Source organism: Ornithorhynchus anatinus, chromosome 15 (assembly GCF_004115215.2).
Source record: "Ornithorhynchus anatinus isolate Pmale09 chromosome 15, mOrnAna1.pri.v4, whole genome shotgun sequence".
In the NCBI taxonomy this organism is placed as follows: Eukaryota; Metazoa; Chordata; class Mammalia; order Monotremata; family Ornithorhynchidae; genus Ornithorhynchus; species Ornithorhynchus anatinus.
In genome coordinates this window covers 15,493,193-15,515,220 of record NC_041742.1, presented here as the reverse complement: position 1 = coordinate 15,515,220, position 22,028 = coordinate 15,493,193, and the positions used below count along the sequence as shown (strand labels likewise).

The 22,028-nt window shown below is 52.5% G+C and overlaps 1 protein-coding gene across 2 annotated transcripts; it reads right to left on the bottom strand.

Moving 5' to 3' along the window:
• Positions 1 to 712: 712 nt before the first annotated feature.
• APOO (apolipoprotein O) lies at positions 713 to 21,863 on the bottom strand. 2 transcript variants are annotated; one of them, XM_029079736.2, is made up of 9 exons: positions 21,818 to 21,863; positions 13,437 to 13,493; positions 9,588 to 9,707; positions 9,184 to 9,238; positions 7,528 to 7,623; positions 6,846 to 6,937; positions 3,826 to 3,939; positions 2,181 to 2,259; positions 713 to 975 (listed from the first exon to the last, which is right to left on the bottom strand). In XM_029079736.2, the coding sequence occupies exons 1-8, from the start codon at positions 21,824 to 21,826 to the stop codon at positions 2,215 to 2,217; spliced, it is 588 nt and encodes a 195-aa protein (XP_028935569.1). In that variant the 5' UTR covers positions 21,827 to 21,863; the 3' UTR covers positions 713 to 975; positions 2,181 to 2,214. The 2 variants fall into 2 exon arrangements, with proteins under 2 accessions (XP_028935569.1, XP_028935568.1); XM_029079735.2 differs by having other exon boundaries at positions 13,437 to 13,544; positions 21,818 to 21,858.
• Positions 21,864 to 22,028: the final 165 nt, after the last annotated feature.

Genomic DNA, 22,028 nt, shown 5'->3' with positions numbered 1-22,028 from the left:
CACATAGTAAGCGCTCAATAGATGCGAATGAATGAATGCAGTTCCCCCGTGAGGGCGTGAAAGTCAGTGCGGGATGTGGGTTCATGTTGTGTGCGTGCGTACGTCCACAGACACACACACGATGTTGAAGTTCTGGGCTCTAAATGGTTTCCCACCCGACACCACTTTCTTATTTTCGATGCGCGGGGCGTTCGGGCAGAAAAAGGATCTCCGCCAACGTTTCCCATCCATAACAATGATGACAACCGCGGCATCTGTTCAGTGCTCACGCTGGGCCGGGCACTGTATTCAGCGCAGGGGTGGATACAAGCAAATCAGGTTGGACACGGTCCCTGTCCCACGTGGGGCGCGGAGTCTCAATCCCCATTTGACAGATGAGGGAATGGAGGCCCAGAGAAGTGAAGCGACTTGCCTGAGGTCACGCAGGAGGCAAGTGACGGGGCCAGGATTAGAACCCATGACCTTCTGATTCCCAGGCCCGGGCACTATCCCCTAGTCTATCCACCTAGGGCAGGAGGGCAATCCATTATCTACCTCCCCGGGTGCTGGTGGTGAGGCAGAATGTTTGATCACAGAGAAGCTCAAGAGAAGAGGATTTTTCCCAGGGGACCGTCCGGGTCCCCCATTTTCTTTCTGCCTCAAAGCCTCACCGGCAAGACAGGGCTGAGGCTCCAGCCTCGAGGACATCGGGAGGAAGCGGAAAAAATGCCGGTGGCTTGGACTTAGTTGGAATTTTAATTATGTACATAAAGAGCAGCAAGGGGGAGGCGGGAGACATCGGAGGTTCCTTAGGGGGTCTCGGCAGGAAAGGAGTTCAAACCAGTCCATTCCCGGTCACGTGGCTTCCACCCGGATCCTCGAAGGGCTCGGATGAAGCTTTCCTGAGGACGGGGCGGGGGCGGGGGAGGATTGTGTATTCCGTCTCGGACGCATTGCGAGATGCATGGCTTGCCGCGTAGAATCTGCAGGCTTCCCCTACAACCAGAAGAAAAGGGGGAAAAAAAAACACGGATAAGAAGGCTAGAGGCCCCTGAGAGAGGATCCGTGGCCTTCGGGTCAAGAAACCTGGGTTGTCTGCCACTAGTGTGCAGGGTGGCCTAGGAGAAAGAGCCCGGGCCTGGGAGTCAGAGGACCCGGCTTCTCTTCCTGCACCCGCCACTCGCCAGCTGGGTGACCTCAGGCAAGTCACTTGGCTTCTCGGGGCCTCCGTTTCCTGCCCTGTAGAATGGGTATTCAACCTCGAATCTCCCTCCTACTTGAGCCTTTTCCAGGTGGGAAAAGGACCGTGACCGGCCTGATTATCGTCTCTCTACCCTGACGCTTAGAACGGGGCTCAGAACCTCAGAAGTGTTCAACCAACACCTCAGTTCCCTCGTCTGGAAAATGGGGATGAAGACGGTGAGCCCCATGTGGGACAGGGACTGTGTCCAACCTGATTAGCTTGTATTGACCCCTGGCAAACAGTATGTGCTTAAACACCATATATACACATAGATATGTTGAGATATATATATGTTGAGATATATATATACGTTGAGATATATATATATATGTTGAGATATATATATATATATCATTCAATCGTATTTATCGAGCACTTATTGAGCACTTGTAAAGGTATTTGTTAAACCCTTACTATGTGCCAGGCCCTGTATTCGTTCATTCATTCATTCGATAGTATTTATGGAGCGCTTACTATGTGCACAGCACTGTACTAAGCGCTTGGAATGTACATTTCGGCAACAGATAGAGACAATCCCTGCCCAACAGTGGGCTCACAGTCTAAAATATATACATTATACACACATATATATGTATATCTATGTATATACATGTCTATATCCATACAGATATATACCTGTCTACAACTATAATGATAATACTGGTGAGCGAATTTATTTCATAATTACAACGCACTCAGTACTATGTTGGAAAAAATATCAAATCAGATTAAGCACAGTTCCTGTCCGCTAGCCGCATTTCACAGAGGAAGAAACTGTGGCCCAGAGGGGGGAAGTGACCTGTCCAAGGTCACCCGGCAGGGATTAGGTTGCGGGGTCTCCCGCTTGTCCCCTCGGCGCTCCGTCCGCTAGGCCGTGAGGAAATGAACAGTGGGTCGCAGTGCTTCTCAAAGGAGACGGACCGGCGGGGAGGGAGAGGGAGGGTGGCGTCCCGATTACCTGCTTCTCCCAGGCAGGCAGACCTTGGAGTGTTTCACTTGGGTCCCAGTTCGGCCGGAGGGCCGTTTTTCTCTCCGGTCTGGAGAGACAAAAAGAAAAAAAGGTACAGAGAAAGAAATGAATGACTGAGTAACCGAGAAGTTGGAGGCAGTCGCCCCCGCCTCACGGACGGCGGCCGAGACCCCTCTGGGAACGGGAGGCTCCGTCGGCCTGCCCGGCACCGAGTGCCCACGTAATAATAATAATGTTGGTATTTAAGTGATTACTATGTGCAGAGCTGATGTTCTCAGCACTGCGGGAGATACAGGGTAATCAGGTTGTCCCACGAGGGGCTCACAGTCTTCATCCCCACTTTACATAGGAGGTCACTGAGGCACAGAGAAATGAAGTGACTTGCCCACAGTCACACAGCTGCCAAATGGCAGAGCCGGGATTCGAACCCATGACCTCGGACTCCCAAGCCCGGACTCTTTCCACTGAGCCACGCGGCTGGCTGTGGGACCCCCACCCCCACCACCCCGGCCATTGTGCCACCCAGCAGAGCCCAACCACAGCCCCCGACTGCCATGTGGAACGTCTCTGCTACTTCTGTTGAAGTGGACTCTCTCGAGCACTTAATGTTGGTATTTGTAAGCGCTTACTATGTGCCGAGCACTGTTCTAAGCGCTGGGGTAGTCACGGGGGAATCAGGTTGTCCCACGTGGGGCTCACAGTCTTAATCCCCATTTTATAGATGAGGTAACTGAGGCACAGAGAAGTTAAGTGACTTGCCCAAAGTCACACGGCTGACAAGTGGCCGAGCCGGGATTTGAACTCTGACTCCAAAGCCCGTGCTCTTTCCACTGAGCCACGCTGCTTCTCTATGCGCTGTGCTCTGTTCTTAATGCGGCGCTCTGTGCTCGGGGAAGCAGCGTGGCCTAGTGGATAGAGCCCCTGTGGGGTCAACGGGTCATGGGTTCTAATCCCGCATCCACCGCCTGTCTGCTGGGTGACCCTGGGCGAGTCGCTTCGCTTTCCTGGGCCTCAGTTCCCTCATTTGCAAAATGGGGATTCAGTAGGTACTTAAACTCTCCTGTGGCGTTGATTATCCGTATCTGCCTCAGGTCTCGGTACAGTGTTTGGCACATAGTAAGCGCCTCACAAATACCACAGTCACTTAAAACACGGTCCTCTGTTTGTGGCCTGCTGTGCTTTTTAAAGACTCTGATCTCCCTCTGCCCTTTGTGCTGTTTCTAAATTCTGTCCGGCCGTCTACGTTTTTAGATACTCTTTTTTTCCACTGCATTCGTTAAGCGCTTTACTCTGTGCCAAGCGCTCTTCTAAGCCCCGGCGTAGAAACAAGTTTATAAGAATAATGATGGTATTTGTTAAGAGCTTACTATGTGCCAAGCACCATTCTAAGCGCTGGGGTAGATGCAGGGGAGTCGGGTTGTCCCACGTGGGGCTCATACTTTTAATCCCCATTGTACAGCTGAGGTCACTGAGACCCAGAGAGGTTAGGGGACTTGCTCAAGGTCACACAGCAGGCGTGGCGGAGCTGGGATTCGAACCCACGCCCTCCGACTCCCAAGCCCGGGCTCCTTCCACTGAGCCACGCTGCTTGTTTTTATTGAGAGACTTCAGAAGAGGCAGGCGAGGAACTTACCTTGCCCTTCTCCCCCGCTTCCTTTCCAGGTTTCTTCTTTAAAGTCTCCTTCCAAAAGTATTCCAGGGTGACGTATCCCCGGAGGCCCCAGTCGTACAGCTTCTCCCCGCTTATCTTCAACACACGCACACAAAAAGACAATACAAAATTAATTAACCGTCGCTCCAAAAGACTGCGGTGCAGAAGGCTGAATTTTTGGTTTGGGTCTCCTCAAGTGACTCGGGGGTTTAGATCGACTTTGCAGAACTTCCTAAGTTTCTGTTTCTCTTTCCAGAATTTAGCAGTAAAGCCCACAGGGTTAGCGGGTGGCCGAGTCGGCGGGTCTCGTCGACACTCGGAAGACGCGGGCTAAAATGCTTTTATTCGTTCATTCGATCGTATTTATTGAGCGCTTACTATGTGCAGGGCACTGTACTAAGCGCTTGGAATGGACAATTCGGCAACAGATAGAGACAATCCCTGCCCAACGTCGGGCTTACGGTCTAATCGGGGGAGACAGACGGACGGAAACAGTAGCAATAAATAGAATCAAGGGGATGTACATCTCATTAACAAAATAAATAGGGTAATAAAAATATATACAAATGAGCAGAACGCATGAAACACGGGGAAAGTGAGGCCGGCCAGGGAATGAGTCAACGTGCTGATTGTGTGGAAAAAACCCAGGGCCTCCAGTCACAAGACTGGGCTATGAATTCCGGCTCTGCGGCTGGCCTGCCGTGCGATCCCGGGCAAGTCACACGATAACGATAAAAGCAACAGCAGCGCCCTTTCTTCAACCCGGGCCACGTGCCCAACACCGTGCAGAGCGCTGTTGCTTGAAAGAGAATGAGTTCTCAATGCCCTCGGGAGAATATTAAGGGAGGGTGTCAGTCTGGGTTTGAACCAGCACCTTCCGGGGTACGTTTTCCGACCAACGGACAGCAGGAAAACAGCTAGGCTGGACCGTAAGCTCCTCGTGGGCAGGAGAGGTGCCTTCAGTGAGGTGCGGAAGGTGGGGAGGGTAACTGCCTGCCGGATAGGAAGAGGGAGGGAGGCCACGGGTAAGACGGGGCGAGAGGTCGGTGGCGAGGTAGAGGAGTACAGCGAGGAGGTTGGCATTTAGAGGAATAAAGTGCGCGTGGTAGGAAAGCAGGGAGGTAAGGTGGTAGGGGGCAAGGGGATCGAGGGCTTTAAAGCCGACGGTAAGGAACTGGCGGGATGCGGAGGTGGATGGACCGGAGGTTCTTGAGGAGTGGGGAAACGTGGACCAAACCCTTCTGTGGAAAAATGATCCGGGCAGCGGAGTGAGGTATGGCCTGGGGTGGGGAGAGCCGGGAGGTGGGGAGGTCAGCGAGGAGGCTGATAGGCTAATCACGGTGGGATAGGAGAGGTGCTTGGATTCCCGCGGTGGCAATTTGGACGGAGGGGAAAGGGCAGGTTTTGCAATACTGTGAAGGCTGATCTGACGGGATTCGGTGTGGGTTGAATGGGAGGGGTCAAGGATGACGCCAAGGTTTAAGGCTTGTGAGACAGGAAGGATGGTGGTGCCCTCTACAGCGATGCCCAAGTCACGGGGAGGACAGGTGTTTGGGTGGGAGGGTAAGGAGTGCCGTTTCGGGCAAGTTACGTTTGAGGTGATGGCGGACAGCTAAGCAGAGATGTCTTGGAGGCAGGAGGAGAGGGCCGAAAAAACGGCCAACCAGCTAAAGGACCCTTCAAAGAGAATCCGGCCGGGAGGCAACTTGTCAGATTTATGCCAAGCAAAGGGAAACAGATTACTTCAGAGCCACGTTACCGTGTGTTACATCAACCCCCGTGAGACAAAGGTCTTGATTCCTGAGGGAGGTGGGGAAAAATCTAATCATAATAATAAAAATGTTGATATTTGCTAAGCGCTTACTATGTGCAGAGCGCTGTTCTAAGCGCTGGGGGAGATACAGGGTAATCGGGTTGGCCCACGTGGGGCGCCCAGTCTTCATCTCCGTTTGACAGATGAGGTCACTGAGGCACAGAGAAGTGAAGTGACTTGCCCACAGTCACACAGCTCTGCCCCGTGCTGGCTATGTGACATCGGCCAAGTCACTTCACTTCTCTGGGCCTCAGTTTCCTCAACTTTAAAAGGGGGATACCCGTTCTCCTTCCTCCCTAGACTCTAGCCCCAGGCGGGACAGCGACCGTGTCAGACCTGATGAACCTGGACCTACCCCAGCGCCTAGAAGGGTGTTTACCACGTAGTGAGCGCCTGACAAATACCATACAATAAAGGAATAAAAGAAATTAGCAGATGAAATGGTGACCCTACACAACATCTGTCACCCAAAGGCAAAGGGACATTTAACGATAATAATAGTAATTATAATTATGGTACATGTTAAGTACATGAGAAGCAGCGTGGCTCAGTGGAAAGAGCACGGGCTTTGGAGTCAGGGCTCATGAGTTCGAATCCCAGCTCTGCCACTTGTCGGCCGTGTGACTGTGGGCGAGTCACTTCACTTCTCTGTGCCTCAGTTCCCTCATCTGTAAAATGGGGATTAAGACTGTGAGCCCCACGTGGGACCACCTGATTCCCCTATGTCCACCCCAGCGCTTAGAACAGTGCTCGGCACATAGTAAGCGCTTAACAAATACCAACATTATTATTATTATAAAGTGCTTAGTCTGTGCCAAGCACTGTTCTCAGCACTGGGGTAGATACAAGATAATCGGGTGGCACAGGGGGCTCACATTCTTAATCCCCATTTTACAGACAGGGGAACTGAGGCGCAGAGAAGTGAAGGCCCAGAGAAGCAGCATGGCGGAGAGGGTAGATGGTCCTACTCTACGGTACATAGTACAGTGCCCGGCACATAGTAAGCGCTTAAATACCATCACTGTTATTATTTTATTATAATTATTATTATTGAGTGACTTGCTCAAGGTCACCCAGCAGACAAGTGACGGGGCTGGGATTAGAACCCAGGCCCTTTTGACTCCCAGGCCTGTGATCTGTCCACTGGGCCTCGCTGCTTCATTTGAGCTGCTGAGAGGCGGTCACTCACCTGAGCAAAGGTGATGGCCTGCTGGGGGTAATACAGGGAGGTGCCGAGTCCCATGAAACCCAAGGGGTAGATCAGCTTCTTTATCCTGGAACCTAGGGGATGAAAAAGACACAGGCACCATTATTAATAATAATAATAATAATAGTAATGATGTCGGTATTTGTTAAGCGCTTACTATGTGCAGAGCACTGTTCTAAGCGCCGGGGAAGATACAGGGGCATCGGGTTGTCCCACGTGAGGCTCACAGTCTTCACCCCCATTTTACAGATGAGGGAACTGAGGCACAGAGAAGTGAAGTGACTCGCCCACGGTCACACAGCTGCCAAGCGGCAGAGCCGGGATTCGAACCCATGACTTCTGACTCCCAAGCCCGGGCTCTTTCCACTGAGCCACGCTGCTTCTCTATGCTTTATGACCAAGGCAATGCCCCTCCAAATCCACACTACTTGGATTTATCCCCTTTATTCACCCCACCTTCGGCACTTACGTAGAGCGCCGTAATGTCCATCCCCCGCCCCCGTCTACACCGTAAGCTCGTCCTGGGCGGGAAATGTGTCCGGTATATTGTTCGACTGGACTCTCCCAGGCGCTCAGTACAGTGCTCTGCATTCAGTAAGGGCTCAATAAGGACCGCCGATCGGCCGATTGATTCCCTCTTGGCGGCAGTAAGTAAGACACCCACCTCTAGCGAGGAAGAGTCCGACGACCCCGGCGAAACCGATCACACCGAGTCTTGGATAAAAACCCGGCGGGGCATTGCAGAGGAACTCGTAACCATCTGAAAGGAAGAGAAAAAGCGGAATTTACGGAGGGCTCTCGGGAGGGCTCCCTGCCATCTTCGAGAAGTTAACTCGCGCCGTTTAAAAGCCATCTTGTGGCTTCCGGCACCCCGCTTCACTCGGGGCGCCCCGATGAATTACCGCGCTTGGATTCGCTCCCTTTAATCACCCCTCCCTCAGCCCCAGGCCGTAAGCTCGCTGCGGGCGGGGAATCTCTCTGTTTATTGCTATACTGCACTCTCCCAAGCGATTAGTACAGTGCGCCGCACACAGGAAGCGCTCAATACAACCAAATTGCGGACCTTGCCGGAGTTTATTTCTATTAATGTCCGCCTCCTCTCTAGACTGGAAGCTGGTTGTGGTTAGGGAGCTTGTCTTCCAACTCTGCTATATTGTACACTCCCAAGTGCTTAGTACAGTGCTCTGCACATAGTAACCGCCCAATAAATGCCGCCGATTGACTGTAAAATGGGAATTCAATATCCGTCTTCCCCCCTACGTAGACTTGGAGCCCCATGGGGGACAGGGGCCGCGTCCCAACTGATTATTTTGTCTCTAATCCCAGTGTCTGGCACATAGTAAATGCTTAAATACTGCTATTACTAATAACAAGTTATATATTATAAACTGCTTATTTATTCATATTACGGTGTGTCTGCCCCTCTAGACTGTAAGCTCATTCTAGGCAGCGAATGGCTAATTTTGCTGTTCTGTCTTCTCCCAAGCGCTTGGTACAGTGTTCCGCGCATAGTAAGCCCTATATAAATACCATCGATTAGTAGAAGGCAGATGGCCTTTCTGTTCCTCATACAGCGCTCAGACATGGCTACAAAGTCTGAATAGCTCGGGTCGGTTGAATTAACGGACCAAACGGGTCGACGGTCTCAGAATCCATCGATTTGACACGGCTTAGATTCGGAACCACAAAGGAAAAGCTCTCGAAAGGGAAGACCCAAGGGCCTTCTTCGTTTGGACTTTCCTTTCCCCGTTTCAGCGAGCCCCGCCGACTCCGGAACGTGAACAGAACGGTTTTATAGCGGCCCGTCAGGTGCCCTCGATAGCACTAGGCAAACACCCACAGAGCAAGCGTCCGGTGTGCTTTCTAAAAATAAAAAATACACCGGGCTCCTAGCGACGAAGCAGCAGCAGTAAGAGGAGAAAGGCGAGGCGAAGCAGCGTGACCTAATGGACGGAGGCCTGGCAGTCGGAGGACCTGGGTTCTAAACGCGGCTCTGCCCCCCCTCTGCTGCGCGACCTCAGGCAGGTCACTTGGGTTCTCCGCGCCTCGCTTACCTCATCTGTAAAATGGGGATTTAATCCTCCTCCCTCTTAGATTGCAATGTGTATATTTTAACGTCCGTCTCCCCTGTAGACCGTAAGATCTCTACGGGCAGGGATCCAAACTACCGACTCGGTCGCACAGGACTCTCCCAAGTGCTTCGTACGGTGCCCTGGACCCCCGAGCGTTCGATGAATACCATCATCGATTCAAAGAAAAGAGGTATTGATAGTATGGTTCCCCATTCCGGCCTTTAGTGCCTAACTGGGAATCAGTTTACCTTTTCCTTGTTGAACAGCAATGTCTACTTTAGGCTTGGTTTTACAGTAAACGTCCTAGAGAGAGGAAAAGATTGAGGGTGAACCGTCAAGTTCTGGTGAGCGGAGATGCCGAAGCGACCGGCGGACGTGAGAAGCGGCGCGGCCCCCGGTCCCGGGTTCTAATGCCGGCTCCGCCACCGGTCGGTTGTGGGACGTCGGGCAAGTCGCTTCACTTTTCTGTGCCTAAGATGCCTCACCTGTAAAACAGGGGTTAGGACTTTGTGCCCCACGTGGGACAGGGACCGTGTCCAACCTGGTTAACTGCCAGCACGGCCTAGTGGGGAGAACTCTAAACGAGGCCCGGTCCGTGGCGTGAAATAATAATTAAGGTACGTTCTAAGCGCTGGGGTACAGAGACGTGTACCTGGCACCAGCTTGTATACGGTTCCGCAGAATGCCGAACGTGTGAGACGTATTCCTCCAGCGGGCTCTGCCGATTCTCCACATGCTGCGGGCTGCCGACGGGAGTCGAGTACACGGAAAGCTGCGGGGTTAGAAAGAGGGAAAAGGATTTTGGAAAAAGAAAAGGCTTAGCGGCCACCACGTCCGGTTCCGAGGTGACTGGGTTCGAATCCCGACTCCGCTGTGGGACCGCGGGAGAGTCGCTCGCTCGTCGTGGGCAGGGAACGTGGTGGTTTGTCGTGGGACCGTGCTCTCCGCAGCGCTCAATAAATACTGACGGACTTCTCTGGGCCTCAGTTACCTCCTCGGTAAAATGGGGATGAAGACCGTGAGCCCCGTGTGGGACAGGGACGGTGTCCGGCCCGACCGGCTGGAATCTATCCCAGCGCTTAGTACAGAGCCCGGCTCATAGGAAAAAGTCACTTCACTTCTCTGGACCTCAGTTACCTCATCGGGAAAACGGGGAAGAAGACGGTGAGCCCCGAGACGTGGATTGTGTCCAACCTGATCAGCTTCCATCTACAGGACAGTGCGTGGCACGGAGTAAGCTCTTAACAGATACCATAAGAAAAAGTCACCTCACTTCTCCAGGCCACAGTTACCTCGTGGGTAAAATGAGGAATCACTCATTCATTCAGCGTCGTGTTTATTGAGCGCTTACTGTGTGCAGAGCTACTGTGGTAAGCGCTTGGAAAGTCCAATTCGGCAACAGACAGAGACAATCCCTGCCCAACAACGGGCAACGAAACAAGCGGACAGGCACGAAGGGACAGGGATGAAGGCTGTGAACCCCGGGTGGGACATGGACTGTATCTGACCTGATTAGGTTGTATCTACCCCAGCGTTTAGTAGAGCACCTGGCACATGGTATGCGCTTAATAAGTACCACAGAAAAAAATAATCTTAGACTGAGCGCCCCACGTGAGACGGGGGTTGGGTTCGAGCTGCTTATCTTGTATCCATCCCACTGTTTAGCGCAGATTAAGGGCTTAATCAACGCCATGATCATCACTCACTATTGCACACCAGTCACACACACTCCGACACCTGTCCTTCGTCTTTGAAGATAATAATGATAATAACTGTGGTACTTAAGCGCTCACTATGTGCCAGGAACCATACTAAGCGCTGGAGAGGATGCAAATAAATCGGGTCGGACCAGTCCCTGTCCCACGTGGAGCTCACAGTCTCAATCCCCACTGGACGGATGAGGGAACTGAGGCATGGAGAAGTGAGACGACTTGCCCAAGGCCACCCGGCAGACAAGAAGCAGAGCCGGGATTAGAACCCAGGTCCTTCCGACTCCCGGGCCCCAGCCACTAGGCCACGCTGCTTCTCCGTGACAGCAGAGCTGCATTCCCGTGGCGTAGAGGAGCGGGTCCAAAAGAGCGAAATGTTAATTACCGTCGACACCAGACCCCCGGCGAGGCCCACGACTCCCCCCAGATCCCGAGGAATCTGGCTGAGCGACTTCCCGCCTCCTCGGCCAGAATAACCTCCCGGCCAGATGGGTCCGAGAAGAATCCAGTCCATACCTCCCTTTGTCACTCACCCGGGGATTTTCCTTTTGGCTTGAGATTTCCCAAGGCTGAGTCAAACCGCCAGCCCGAACAAAGAACATTGTTCTGCTGGGCTCTGAGCAAAGGGACCGTCCGCTTACAAGAAGGCCGGGAAGAGTTTCCAGCATGTGAGAGATCTTTCCAACAGGAGGAACTCTTCTCTGGCGAGAGCGAATTTGGATGTTGTTCATTTTTAACTAAGGGGGCCACTAAAATGAAAATGCAAAGCTTCAAACCGAAGCCTTTAGCGGGCTTCTTCGGCTTGTTTTTGAAGACTCCGTCCTGTAGGACCGTGTAGGAGTTATGTGTCTGCAATTATCATTTATTCTACCGAATAAGCTCTTATCCATCCACATACACGGGAAGGAGCCCGGCCTAATGGAAAGAGGACGGGCCTGGGAGTCCAAGAACCTGGGTTCTAATGTCGGCTCCGCCACGTGTCTGCTGGGTGACCCTGGGCAAGTCGCCTCACTTCTCTGTGCCTCAGTTCCCTCCTCTGTCAAACGGGGATTGAGACGGGGAGCCCCATGTGGGACAGGGACTGGGTCCAACCTGATTAGCTTGTATCTACCCCAGTGTTCAGATCAGTGCCTGGCACGGAGTTAGCGCTTAACGAATACCGTAAAACAACCGAAGCACACTCCATTTTAAATCCTGACTCTGCCAGCTTCCTGACCTCGGGAAAATCACTTTACTTCTCTGTTCCTCATCCTTAAAATGGGAATTGAATCTCCGTTTTTCCTCCAACAGACTGTGAGCCCCATTCGGGACAGGGACTATCTGATTATCTTCTACCTACCCCAGCCCTTAGAAAGTGTTTCACATAGACTATTCATTCGATCGTATTTAGTGAGCGCTTCCTGTGTGCAGAGCACTGTACTAAGCGCTTGGAATGTACAATTCGGCAACAGATAGAGACAATCCCTGCCCAACGACGGGCTCACAGTCCAAAAGACACACTTAAATACCATAACTATATGCGATTTTCCACTGTCTTCTTCCTCCCCTCTATAATTACTCTGGATCTGCCTCTCCCTCTAAGACCGTAAACTCTCCTGAGGGCGGGAATTGTGTCTTCTTAGTCTAGTGTCCTCTCCTGAGCACCTGTACAGTGCTCTGTACTCAGCTAGTGCTCCATAAATACAACTCATAATCTCTTGCCTCACATTCAGGGATGCTGAATGTCTTTAAGAAGACCGGCTACGATTATACTGCATTTCCCCCCCTTCTCAGGCGTTTGCTTTAGTAGGGACGCCGGCGCTCTGAATTTCCTTGCTCAGGAAAAGAGGAAATAAATGCCAACTACTAAAACTTTTTCCACTTTCTCCTGAGAGGGAAGGGTGAGATGCCGGATGGAAAAATGGTGTCACGCCAGAAGAAGTTTGTCCAAGATAACTAAGTGCTCTCTCTCAGGCACATATAAGTCAGGAAAAATTAAGACCTTGTGAATTCTTTTTTACGACATTTGTAAAGCCCTTGCTTACTAAGTGTCAAACACTGCTCGAAGAGGCGGGATAGGTACAAGTTAATTGTGTCAGACTCTGCCCCTGTCCCGCATGGGGCTCGGGGTCTAAGTAGGAGGGAGAACAGGTACTGAAACCCCATTTTACAGTGGAGGAAACTCAGGCACAGAGAAATTAACTGACTTGTCCAAGGTCACACAGCAAGGAACTGGCAGAGCCGGGATTAGAACGCGAGTCCTCTGACTCCCAGGCCCGGGCTCTTTCTACATCTTTTATGGCCTTTACTTTGGATTTGAGCTCAGGGGGCTAAAAAAAAAGGCCATTTCGTCTTAGCAATTCTAGAGTTGGAGCTTCTGAGCTTTCAAATGAGGCTGGATTCGGGAATAAGCGCGGAATTATGTTCTTGGCAAGTCCGATGACAGGCCGCGTTTGAAGGCATTTCTCCATCGACAGAATTATTTTTTTTTAAATGGTCTTTATCGGCGCTTACCATGTACCAGGCGCTGTACTAAGCACCGGGGTGGCTACAAGCCGACGGGATCGGACGCAGTCCCCGTCCCGCTTGAGGCTCACGGCCTTAATCCCCGTTTTACAGAGGAGTTCACTGAGGCCCAGAGAAGTGAAGGGACTTGCTCAAGGTCGCACAGCAGACAGAAGGCAGAGCCCGTGTTCTTCCCACTGAGCCGCACTGCTGCGCCGGGCCCTCCGGGAGCTTAATAAGTACTACGGCACGGCAAGTTGGTCAGAGAGTTGTGCGCTGAGCGAGGCGGGAAAGGGGCTGTCATTTACCTCATCCAGTTTCAGGGTGACCCTGGGAGGGGTTTCCTTCTTGGAGGCGGCGTGGACCTTGAAAGACAGAAGACTGAGGCTGGCGGGCCCAGCAGACCACCGTACCACCTGAGTGACCAGAGCACACGTTAGGCGAGAAAGGCGGAGCCGTTAAGGAACCTCGTTTCTGTCGCAGAGAACATCTCCCCCCATCCCACCACCGACTTCTCGTCCTCCCTCTGGCCCGGAACGCCCCCCCCCCCCCTAATCCGACAGACGACGACTCTCTTCAAAGCTTAGCGAGAGCCCGTCTCCTCCGAGAAGCCTTCCCTGACTAAGCCCCCCTTTCCTCTTCTCCCACTCCCTTCTGCGTCCCCTTGACTTGCTCCCTCTCTTCATCCCCGCCGCAAGCCCCAAACCACCTACGTACTTACCTGCAATTTTATTTATTTCTATTACTCTCTCCCCCTCTAATCCGTAAGGTCACTGTGGGCAGGGAATGTGTCCGTTATTTTTGTTCTATTGTACTTTTCCCAGTGCTTAGTACAGTTCTCTTGATGGACCCCTTTTTCTGTTTTATAGTATCTGTTAAGCACTTACTCCGTGACGGGCACTGGAGTAGGTCCAGTCTAATCGGATTGGACACGGCCTATTTCCCACGTGTTGGCTCACAGTCTTGATCCCCATTTTCCAGATGAGGGAACTGAGGCCCATTCATTCATTCAGTCGCATTTACTGAGCATTTACTGTGTGCAGAGCACTGTACTAAGCACTAGGAAAGTACAACTGGGCAACAGAAAGAGACAACCCCTACCCAACGACGGGCTCACGGTCTAGAAGGGGGCAGACAGACAAGAAAACGGGTAGACGGGCATCGATAGCATCAGAATGAAGTGACTTGTCCAAGGTCACACGACAGGCCTTTCCACTAGGCCACCCCACTTCTCCCGAGTAAGATGGCACCCATTAGGAGAAGAGCCGGGAAAGACGGGATTAATTCGTAAACGTGAAAAATGGCTACATCCTGATTGTGTCATCGGCACCCTGAATAGTCTCAGGGCGATGGCAGAGAAGCAGCGTGGTCTAGTTTTCCAGACCCGGGAGTCAGAAGGATCTGGGTTCTAATCCCGGCTCTGCCATTTCTGAGACCGGGGGGAGGTCGCTTGGCTCCTCTGTGCCTCAGTTACCACCTCTGGAAAACGGGGAATAAGGCTGCGCGCTTCATGTGGGACGGGGACCGTGTCCGACCTGATCAGCTTCGATCTACTCCGGCGCTTAGAACAGTGCCCGGCACACAGTAGGTGTTGAACGAATACCACTGAAACAGAAAATTGCACTTGGTCCCGGCTGCGATACGAATGCAACCAAAGAAGGTCCAACGCCCAGACGATCCGTGTCGAGAGGCCAGGGCCACGAAGCCGTCGACCTCTTCCATAGAAGGCTCCCAGCTCCGTCTGGCAGAGCAGCTCCGAAACACTCACCAAGGTATTTCTGACAAGCCGATCGGCTGTTTCCCAAGAAAACCCGCAACTCATCCGCTTTAGAATCCGGTCTACGGATGGCACGTGTGACTGTGGTGACAAGAAAATGCCAACACCCCTCTCCCCCTCTTCTTTTTTTTAAATAACGAATTCCATTTCTTAAATACATCTTCCCCTTGTTTCCAAGAAGATCCGAGACTGCCGTATTCCTTTTTCCCCCATACAATGGGTCTCTGTGTCACTGTACTGCTCTCTCCTCAGCACTTAGTTTCCGTTCCGAAAACATCTCTCGTCCAAACCCCAAAATCGACTCAGAGAATCATAAATAAGGTTCTGCTTGGTGTGGGGAAGTGCGGCATAGAACAGAGCGGGAGAAAGTGTTGATGTTTTCCATAATAATAATAACAATAATTCTGTTTAAGTGCTTACTATGTGCCAGGCACTGTACTAAACGCTGGGGTCCTAGATTTCTCCCTTTTGTACTCTATCAGAGAATGAAGAGAAAGAGTGTGACATTTCCTAGGCCCATACGGACTTCTCGTACTGCAGAGGTCTCAGGCACAAGGTGAGCAGGAATAATAATAATAGTAATTATTATTACTCAGTAATAATTATTAATTAGTAAGGCACTTAGTACGTGCTTAGCAAATATCTCGATGATAATAATTACTAGGATATTCGTTTAGCACGTACTAAATGTCCAGTACTCTGCTGAATGCTGGGGTAAGTACAAGCTAAATCAGGACAGTCACCGTTCCTAGATCCACTCGGGGGTCGCGATCGAAGTGGGAGGGGCAACGGGGAGTGAATCCCCATTTCACAGAGGAAGAAACTGAGCCCCAGAGAAGTCAAATGACTTGACCAAGGGTCACACAGCACGCAAGTGGCAAAGGCAGGATTAATACTACTACTAACTGTGGTATCCGTTGAGCGCTTATTATGTGCCAGGCACTGTACTAAGCCTAGGGTGGAGACAAGCAAATCGTATTATTGCTGTGATTCACCTTGGGCAGTGAGCGCGTCTGCTAATTCTGTTGTACCGTGCTCTCCCGCGTGCTTAGTACAGTGCTCCGCAGAGAGTAAGCGCTCAATAAATAGGATCGATTCTTAGTAGGACTGTATAAGCGGGTCCCCTACAGGGCCACGTTTCAACGTTGATCCGCTAGTGACGAATCACCTAAAAAACCGAAATTTGCAAATATATACGGATTGCTCGATCGCTCCAAACTTCAAAGACTTTCAGGAGGAATAAGAAACGGGAAAAATAACTTTATTATTAACGCCGATCATAACAGAAATGACGGTATTGCTTATGTGCTTACTTCGGGGTCAAGCACCGTTCATTCATTCAGTCGTATCTATTGAGCGCTTACTGTTCTAAGCACTGGGGTAGAGAAGGAGCCGATCGGGCTGGACACGATCCCTGTCCCCCGTGGGGCTCACGCTCTTCATCCCCGTTTTCCAGATGAGGGAACTGAGGCCCTGAGAAGTGAAGTGACCTGCCCAAGGTCACCCGGCAGACAAGTGGAAGAGCCGGGATTAGAACCCGTGACCCGATGCCTCCCAGGCCCGTGCTCTCCGTCCACTAGGCCACACCATCTTCCTTAGGCTTTACTTCCACTCATTCATTCAATAGTATTTATTGAGCGCTTACTATGTGCAGAGCACTGTACTAAGCGCTTGGAATGGACAAATCGGTAACAAACTATCCAACAGTTAGATATATTTACTACACTGTTCTGCACATAGTAAGCGCTCAATAAATACTATTGAATGAATGAATGAATATATCAACAGATAGGTGAATCGGGACACAGTCCTTGAACCACCTGGGGCTCACAGACTTAATCCCCATTTGACAGATGAGGGAACTGAGGCCCAGAGAATAATGACGACGATGGCATTTGTTAAGCGCTTACTACACGCCAAGCACCGTTCCAAGCGCCGGGGAGGCTACAAGGTGATCGGGTTGTCCCACGTGGGGCTCACGGTCTTCCTCCCCCTTTTGCAGATGAGGGAACTGAGGCCCAGAGAGGTGAGGCGGCTTGCCCGAGGTCACGCAGCGGACGAGAGGTGGAGGCGGGATCCGAACCCTCGACCTCTGACTCCCAGGCCGGGGCTCCAGCCGCTGAACCCGTCTGGGAAACGTCAGCAGACAGGACGAAGCTGGTTTCCGTCTCGGGGAGGTAAGTGAAATAGCAGCTTTTTGGCGGAAATGGTGTTTAAATGAAAAGAAGACATTTTTAAAAAAAGTTTTCTACCCAAGGACAGTGGCAATCTTTCCGGAGGACTGACCTCATACAGTTCAGCCTCCACACAGAATAATAATAGTGCTGGTATCTGTTAAGCGCTTACTATGTGCAGAGCACTGTTCTGAGCGCCGGGGGAGATACGGGGGCCATCGGGTCGTCCCACGTGAGGCTCACAGTTAATCCCCATTTTACCGATGCGGGGACTGAGGCCCAGAGAAATGAAGTGACCCGGCCACGGTCACACAGCTGACAAGTGGCAGCACCAGGATTCAAACCCATGACCTCTGACTCCCAAGCCCGGGCTCTCTCCACCGAGCCACGGTAAGCGCAGAGGTCGGTCTGGGCGCAAGTCCGCCTTGGCCCTTTTCTCGGCAGCCCGGTCTACGGGAAAGGGCACGGGCCTGGGAGTCAGAAGACCTGGGTTCGAATCACTCGGTGCTATTTGGTGGACGCTTACTATGTGCAGAGCCCCGCCCCACGCACCTGAGAGTGGACGACAAAATCAGAGGGCACGCTCCTCGCTCCTATCGAGCTTACAGGCGGTGATATTTACGGAGCGCTGACTGGGTGCAGAGCGCTGTACTAAGCGCTTGGGAGAGGACGATATAACCGAGGCGGGAGACCCGTTCCTTGCCCGCCGCGAGCTGACAGCCCGGGTGGGGCCGGAGCCCCCCAGTCCCACGGCCCAGCCGGGAAACGTCTCTCAAACGTTTCAAACAGGAGGTTACAGTCACCGCCCGGTCAGGAGGGAGAAGCAGTGGGGCCTATTGGGTAGCTCCCGGGCCCGGGAGTCAGAACCTGGGTTCGAATCCCGCCTCCGCCACGTGTCTGCCGTGTGACCTCGAGCGAGTGGCTTCGCTTCTCTGGGCCTCAGTTACTTCATCTGTAAAACGCTGATAAAGACTATGAGCCCCACGTGGGACAACCTGCCTACCTTGTAATTCATTCCTTCAATAGTGTTTCTTGAGCGCTTACTATGTGCAGAGCACTGTACTGAGCGCTTGGAATGGACAATACGGCCACGGCTAGAGACCATCCCTGCCCAACGACGGGCTCACAGTCTAAACGATCCACCTCGGCGCTTAGAACAGTGCTTGGCACGTAGTAGGCGCTTAACAAACACCACAATAATAACAAATATTCATTCAATCGTATTTATTGGGTGCTTGCTGTGTGCACAGCACTGTACTAAGTGCTGGGGAGAGTATACTAGACCACTACCCAGACACCGTCCCTGCTGGGGCCACCTAGGAGAAGCAACGTCGCCCGGCCTGGGTGCCAGACGGACCCGGGTTCGAATCCCACCTCTGCCACTTGTCTGCGGGGAGACCTCGGGTAAGTCACTTCACTTCTCTGGGCCTCAGTTCCCGCTGTCCAAGGGGAATTTTGATTCGTTCATTCGATCGTATTTACTGAGCGCTTACCGTGTGCCGAGCGCTGTACTAAACGCTCGGGAGAGTATAATACGCCGATCGGCGGACACATCCCCTGCCCGGGCCACGGAGGGGAAGCAGCGGCGCCTGGTGGCCAGGGGGTGAGTCTGGGCGTCAGAAGGACCTGGGTCCGAATCCCGCCTCTGCCACTTGTCGGCTGGGAGACCTTGGCCAGGTCACTTCACTAGCCTCAGTTCCCATATCTGTAAAACGGGGATTAACCGTGAGCTTCACGTGGGACAAGCTGATGACCCCGTGTCTACCCCAGCGCTTGGAACAGCGCTCTGCACACGGTCAGCGCTTAACAAATACCAACATCATCCTATCTGTCAAATGTGAATTCTGATTCACTCATTCGATCGCACTTACTGTGTGCCGAGCACTGTACTAAGCGCTCGGGAGACACGGACACGCCAGTCGGCAGACACATTCCCTGCCCACCACCCCCGCTTGGGCCACGGAAGAGAAACACCATTGCCTGGTGGCCAGGAGGTGACCTGGGCGTCAGAAGGACCTGGGTTCTAATCCTTCCTCTGGCCCTCGTCTGCTGGGAGACCCTGGGCAGGTCACTTCACTTCTCTGGGCCTCAGTTCCCCCATCTGTCAAAGGGAAATTTTCGATTCACTCAGTCGATCGTATTTACTGTGTGCTGAGCACTGTACTGAGCGTTCGGGAGAGTCGAACGCGCCACTCAGCGGACCCGCTACCTACCTACCACCCCTGCTTGGGCCACCCAGGAAAAGCAACGTCGCCTAGTAGCCAGTTGGTGACCTGGGCGTCAGAAGGACCTGGGCTCGAATCCCGCCTCTGCCACTTGTCTGCTGGGAGACCTTGGGCAGTTCACTTCACTTCTCTGGGCCTCAGTTTCTCCATCTGTCAAAGGGGAATTTTGAATTCACTCAGTCGATCACACTGATTGTGCGCTGAGCACTGTACTGAGCGCTCGGGAGAGTCAAACGGGCCACTTGGCAGACCCACTTCCTACCTCCCACCCCTGCTTGGGCCACCCAGGAAAAGCAACGTCGCCTAGTAGCTAGTTGGTGACCTGGGCGTCAAAAGGCACTGGGTTCGAATCCCGCCTCTGCCACTTGTCTCCTGGAAGACCTTGGGCAGGCCACTTCACCTCTCTGGGCCTCAGTTCCCGCGTCTGTCAAAGGGGAATTTTGGATTCACACTCAGTCGATCGTACCGATCGCGTACTCAGCGCTCGGGGAGAGTCGAACAACGTTGACCCAGGGGAGGATGAGCCCGGGGGCCGGGTCCTGGCTTCTAATCCCGCCGCCACCACTTTCACTCATTCGTTAGTATTTATTGAGCGTTTACTATGTGCAGAGCACTGTACTAAGCGCTTGGAATGGACAAATCGGTAACAGACAAGAGACGGTCCCTGCCCATTCACGGGCTTACAGCAGCGTGGCTCAGTGGCAAGAGCCCGGGCTGGGGAGTCAGAGGTCATGGGTTCGAATCCCAGCTCTGCCCCTTGTCAGCTGTGGGACTTAGGGTGAGTCACTTCACTTCTCTGCACCTCAGTTCCCTCATCTGTAAAATGGGGATGAAGACTGTGAGCCCCACATGGGACAACCTGATGACCCCGTATCCCCCCAAGCGCTTAGAACAGCGCTCTGCACATCGTAAGCGCTTAAATACCAACATGATTATTATTCCCTGGGCCTCAGTGACCCCCATCTGCAAAATGGGGATGAAGACTGGGAGCCCCACGTGGGGCAACCCGATGACCCCGTGTCATCCCCAGCGCTTAGAACAGTGCTCGGCACATAATAAGCGCTTAACCGATACCACCATCATTATTAAGGGACACATGGTAAGCGCTTAACCGATACCAACATCATTATTAAGGGGCACATAGTAAGCGCTTAACCGATACCACCATCATTAAGTGGCACATGGTAAGTGCTTAACCGATACCAACATTATCATTATTATGAAGTGGCTTAACCCATACCACCATCATAATTAAGTGGCACATAGTAAGCGCTTAACCCATACCAACATTATCATTAAGGGGCACAGAGTAAGCGCTTAACCGATACCAACATCATCATTAAGTGGCACATAGTAAACGCTTAACCGATACCACCATCATTATTAAGGGGCACAGAGTAAGCGCTTAACCGATACCAACATCATCATTAAGTGGCACATAGTAAACGCTTAACCGATACCACCATCATTATTAAGGGGCACATAGTAAGCGCTTAACCCATACAACATTATTATTAAGTGGCACATAGTAAGCGCTTAACCCATACCAACATCATCATTATTATGAAGTGGCACATAGTAAGCGCTTAACCGATACCACCATCATTATTAAGGGGAACATAGTAAGCGCTTAACCCATACCAACATTATTATTAAGTGGCACATAGTAAGCGCTTAACCCATACCAACATCATCATTATTAAGTGGCACATAGTAAGCGCTTAACCGATACCAACATTATCATTATTATGAAGTGGCACAGAGTAAGCGCTTAACCCATACCACCATCATAATTAAGTGGCACGTAGTAAGCGCTTAACCCATACCAACATTATCATTAAGGGGCACAGAGTAAGCGCTTAACCGATACCACCATCATTATTAAGGGGCACATAGTAAGCGCTTAACCCATACCAACATTATTAAGTGGCACATAGTAAGCGCTTAACCCATACCAACATCATCATTATGATGAAGTGGCACATAGTAAGCGCTTAACCCATACCAACATTATCATTAAGGGGCACAGAGTAAGCGCTTAACCGATACCAACATCATCATTAAGGGGCACATAGTAAACGCTTAACCGATACCACCATCATTATTCAGGGGCACAGAGTAAGCGCTTAACCCATACCAACATTAAGGGGCACATAGTAAGCGCTTAACCCATACCAACATCATCATTATGATGAAGTGGCACACAGTAAGCGCCTAACCGATACCCACATCATTATTAATGGGGGGCGACAGACGGGCAAGAACAATAGCAAGGAACAGAATGAGTGGGGGCCGGTGGCCCTTACTGGGCGCGCGGGGCGGCGTAGTAAGCGCCCCCGCCGGGTGACCTTGGGCGCGCCCCGGGGGTCCCCGGAGCCTCGGTGTCCCCTCCCGCCCCCAGCGCTTAGCGCGGCGTGGGGCCGCTCCCTCGACGGCGAAGGGCGAGCGCCGGGGGGACGCGCCCCCGATCCCCGACCGCCGGGCGCCGCCGAGGTCGACGCGGCGCCGCTCACCTGCAACATGGCGCTGGGCCGGCCCCCCTCCCCTCCCCTCCCCTCCCGCCCCGCGGTGACGTCACGACGGCGGCTGGGGCGCGCGGTGACGTCACGACGGCGGCTCGGCCGGGCCGCGCGCCGCCGCCCCCCGCCCCAGGCGACGCGGCGTGGCGCCTCCGGGCCTCCGTACGGCCCACTCTCTCGGGGGCCCTCGCGGGGAGGACGGGCG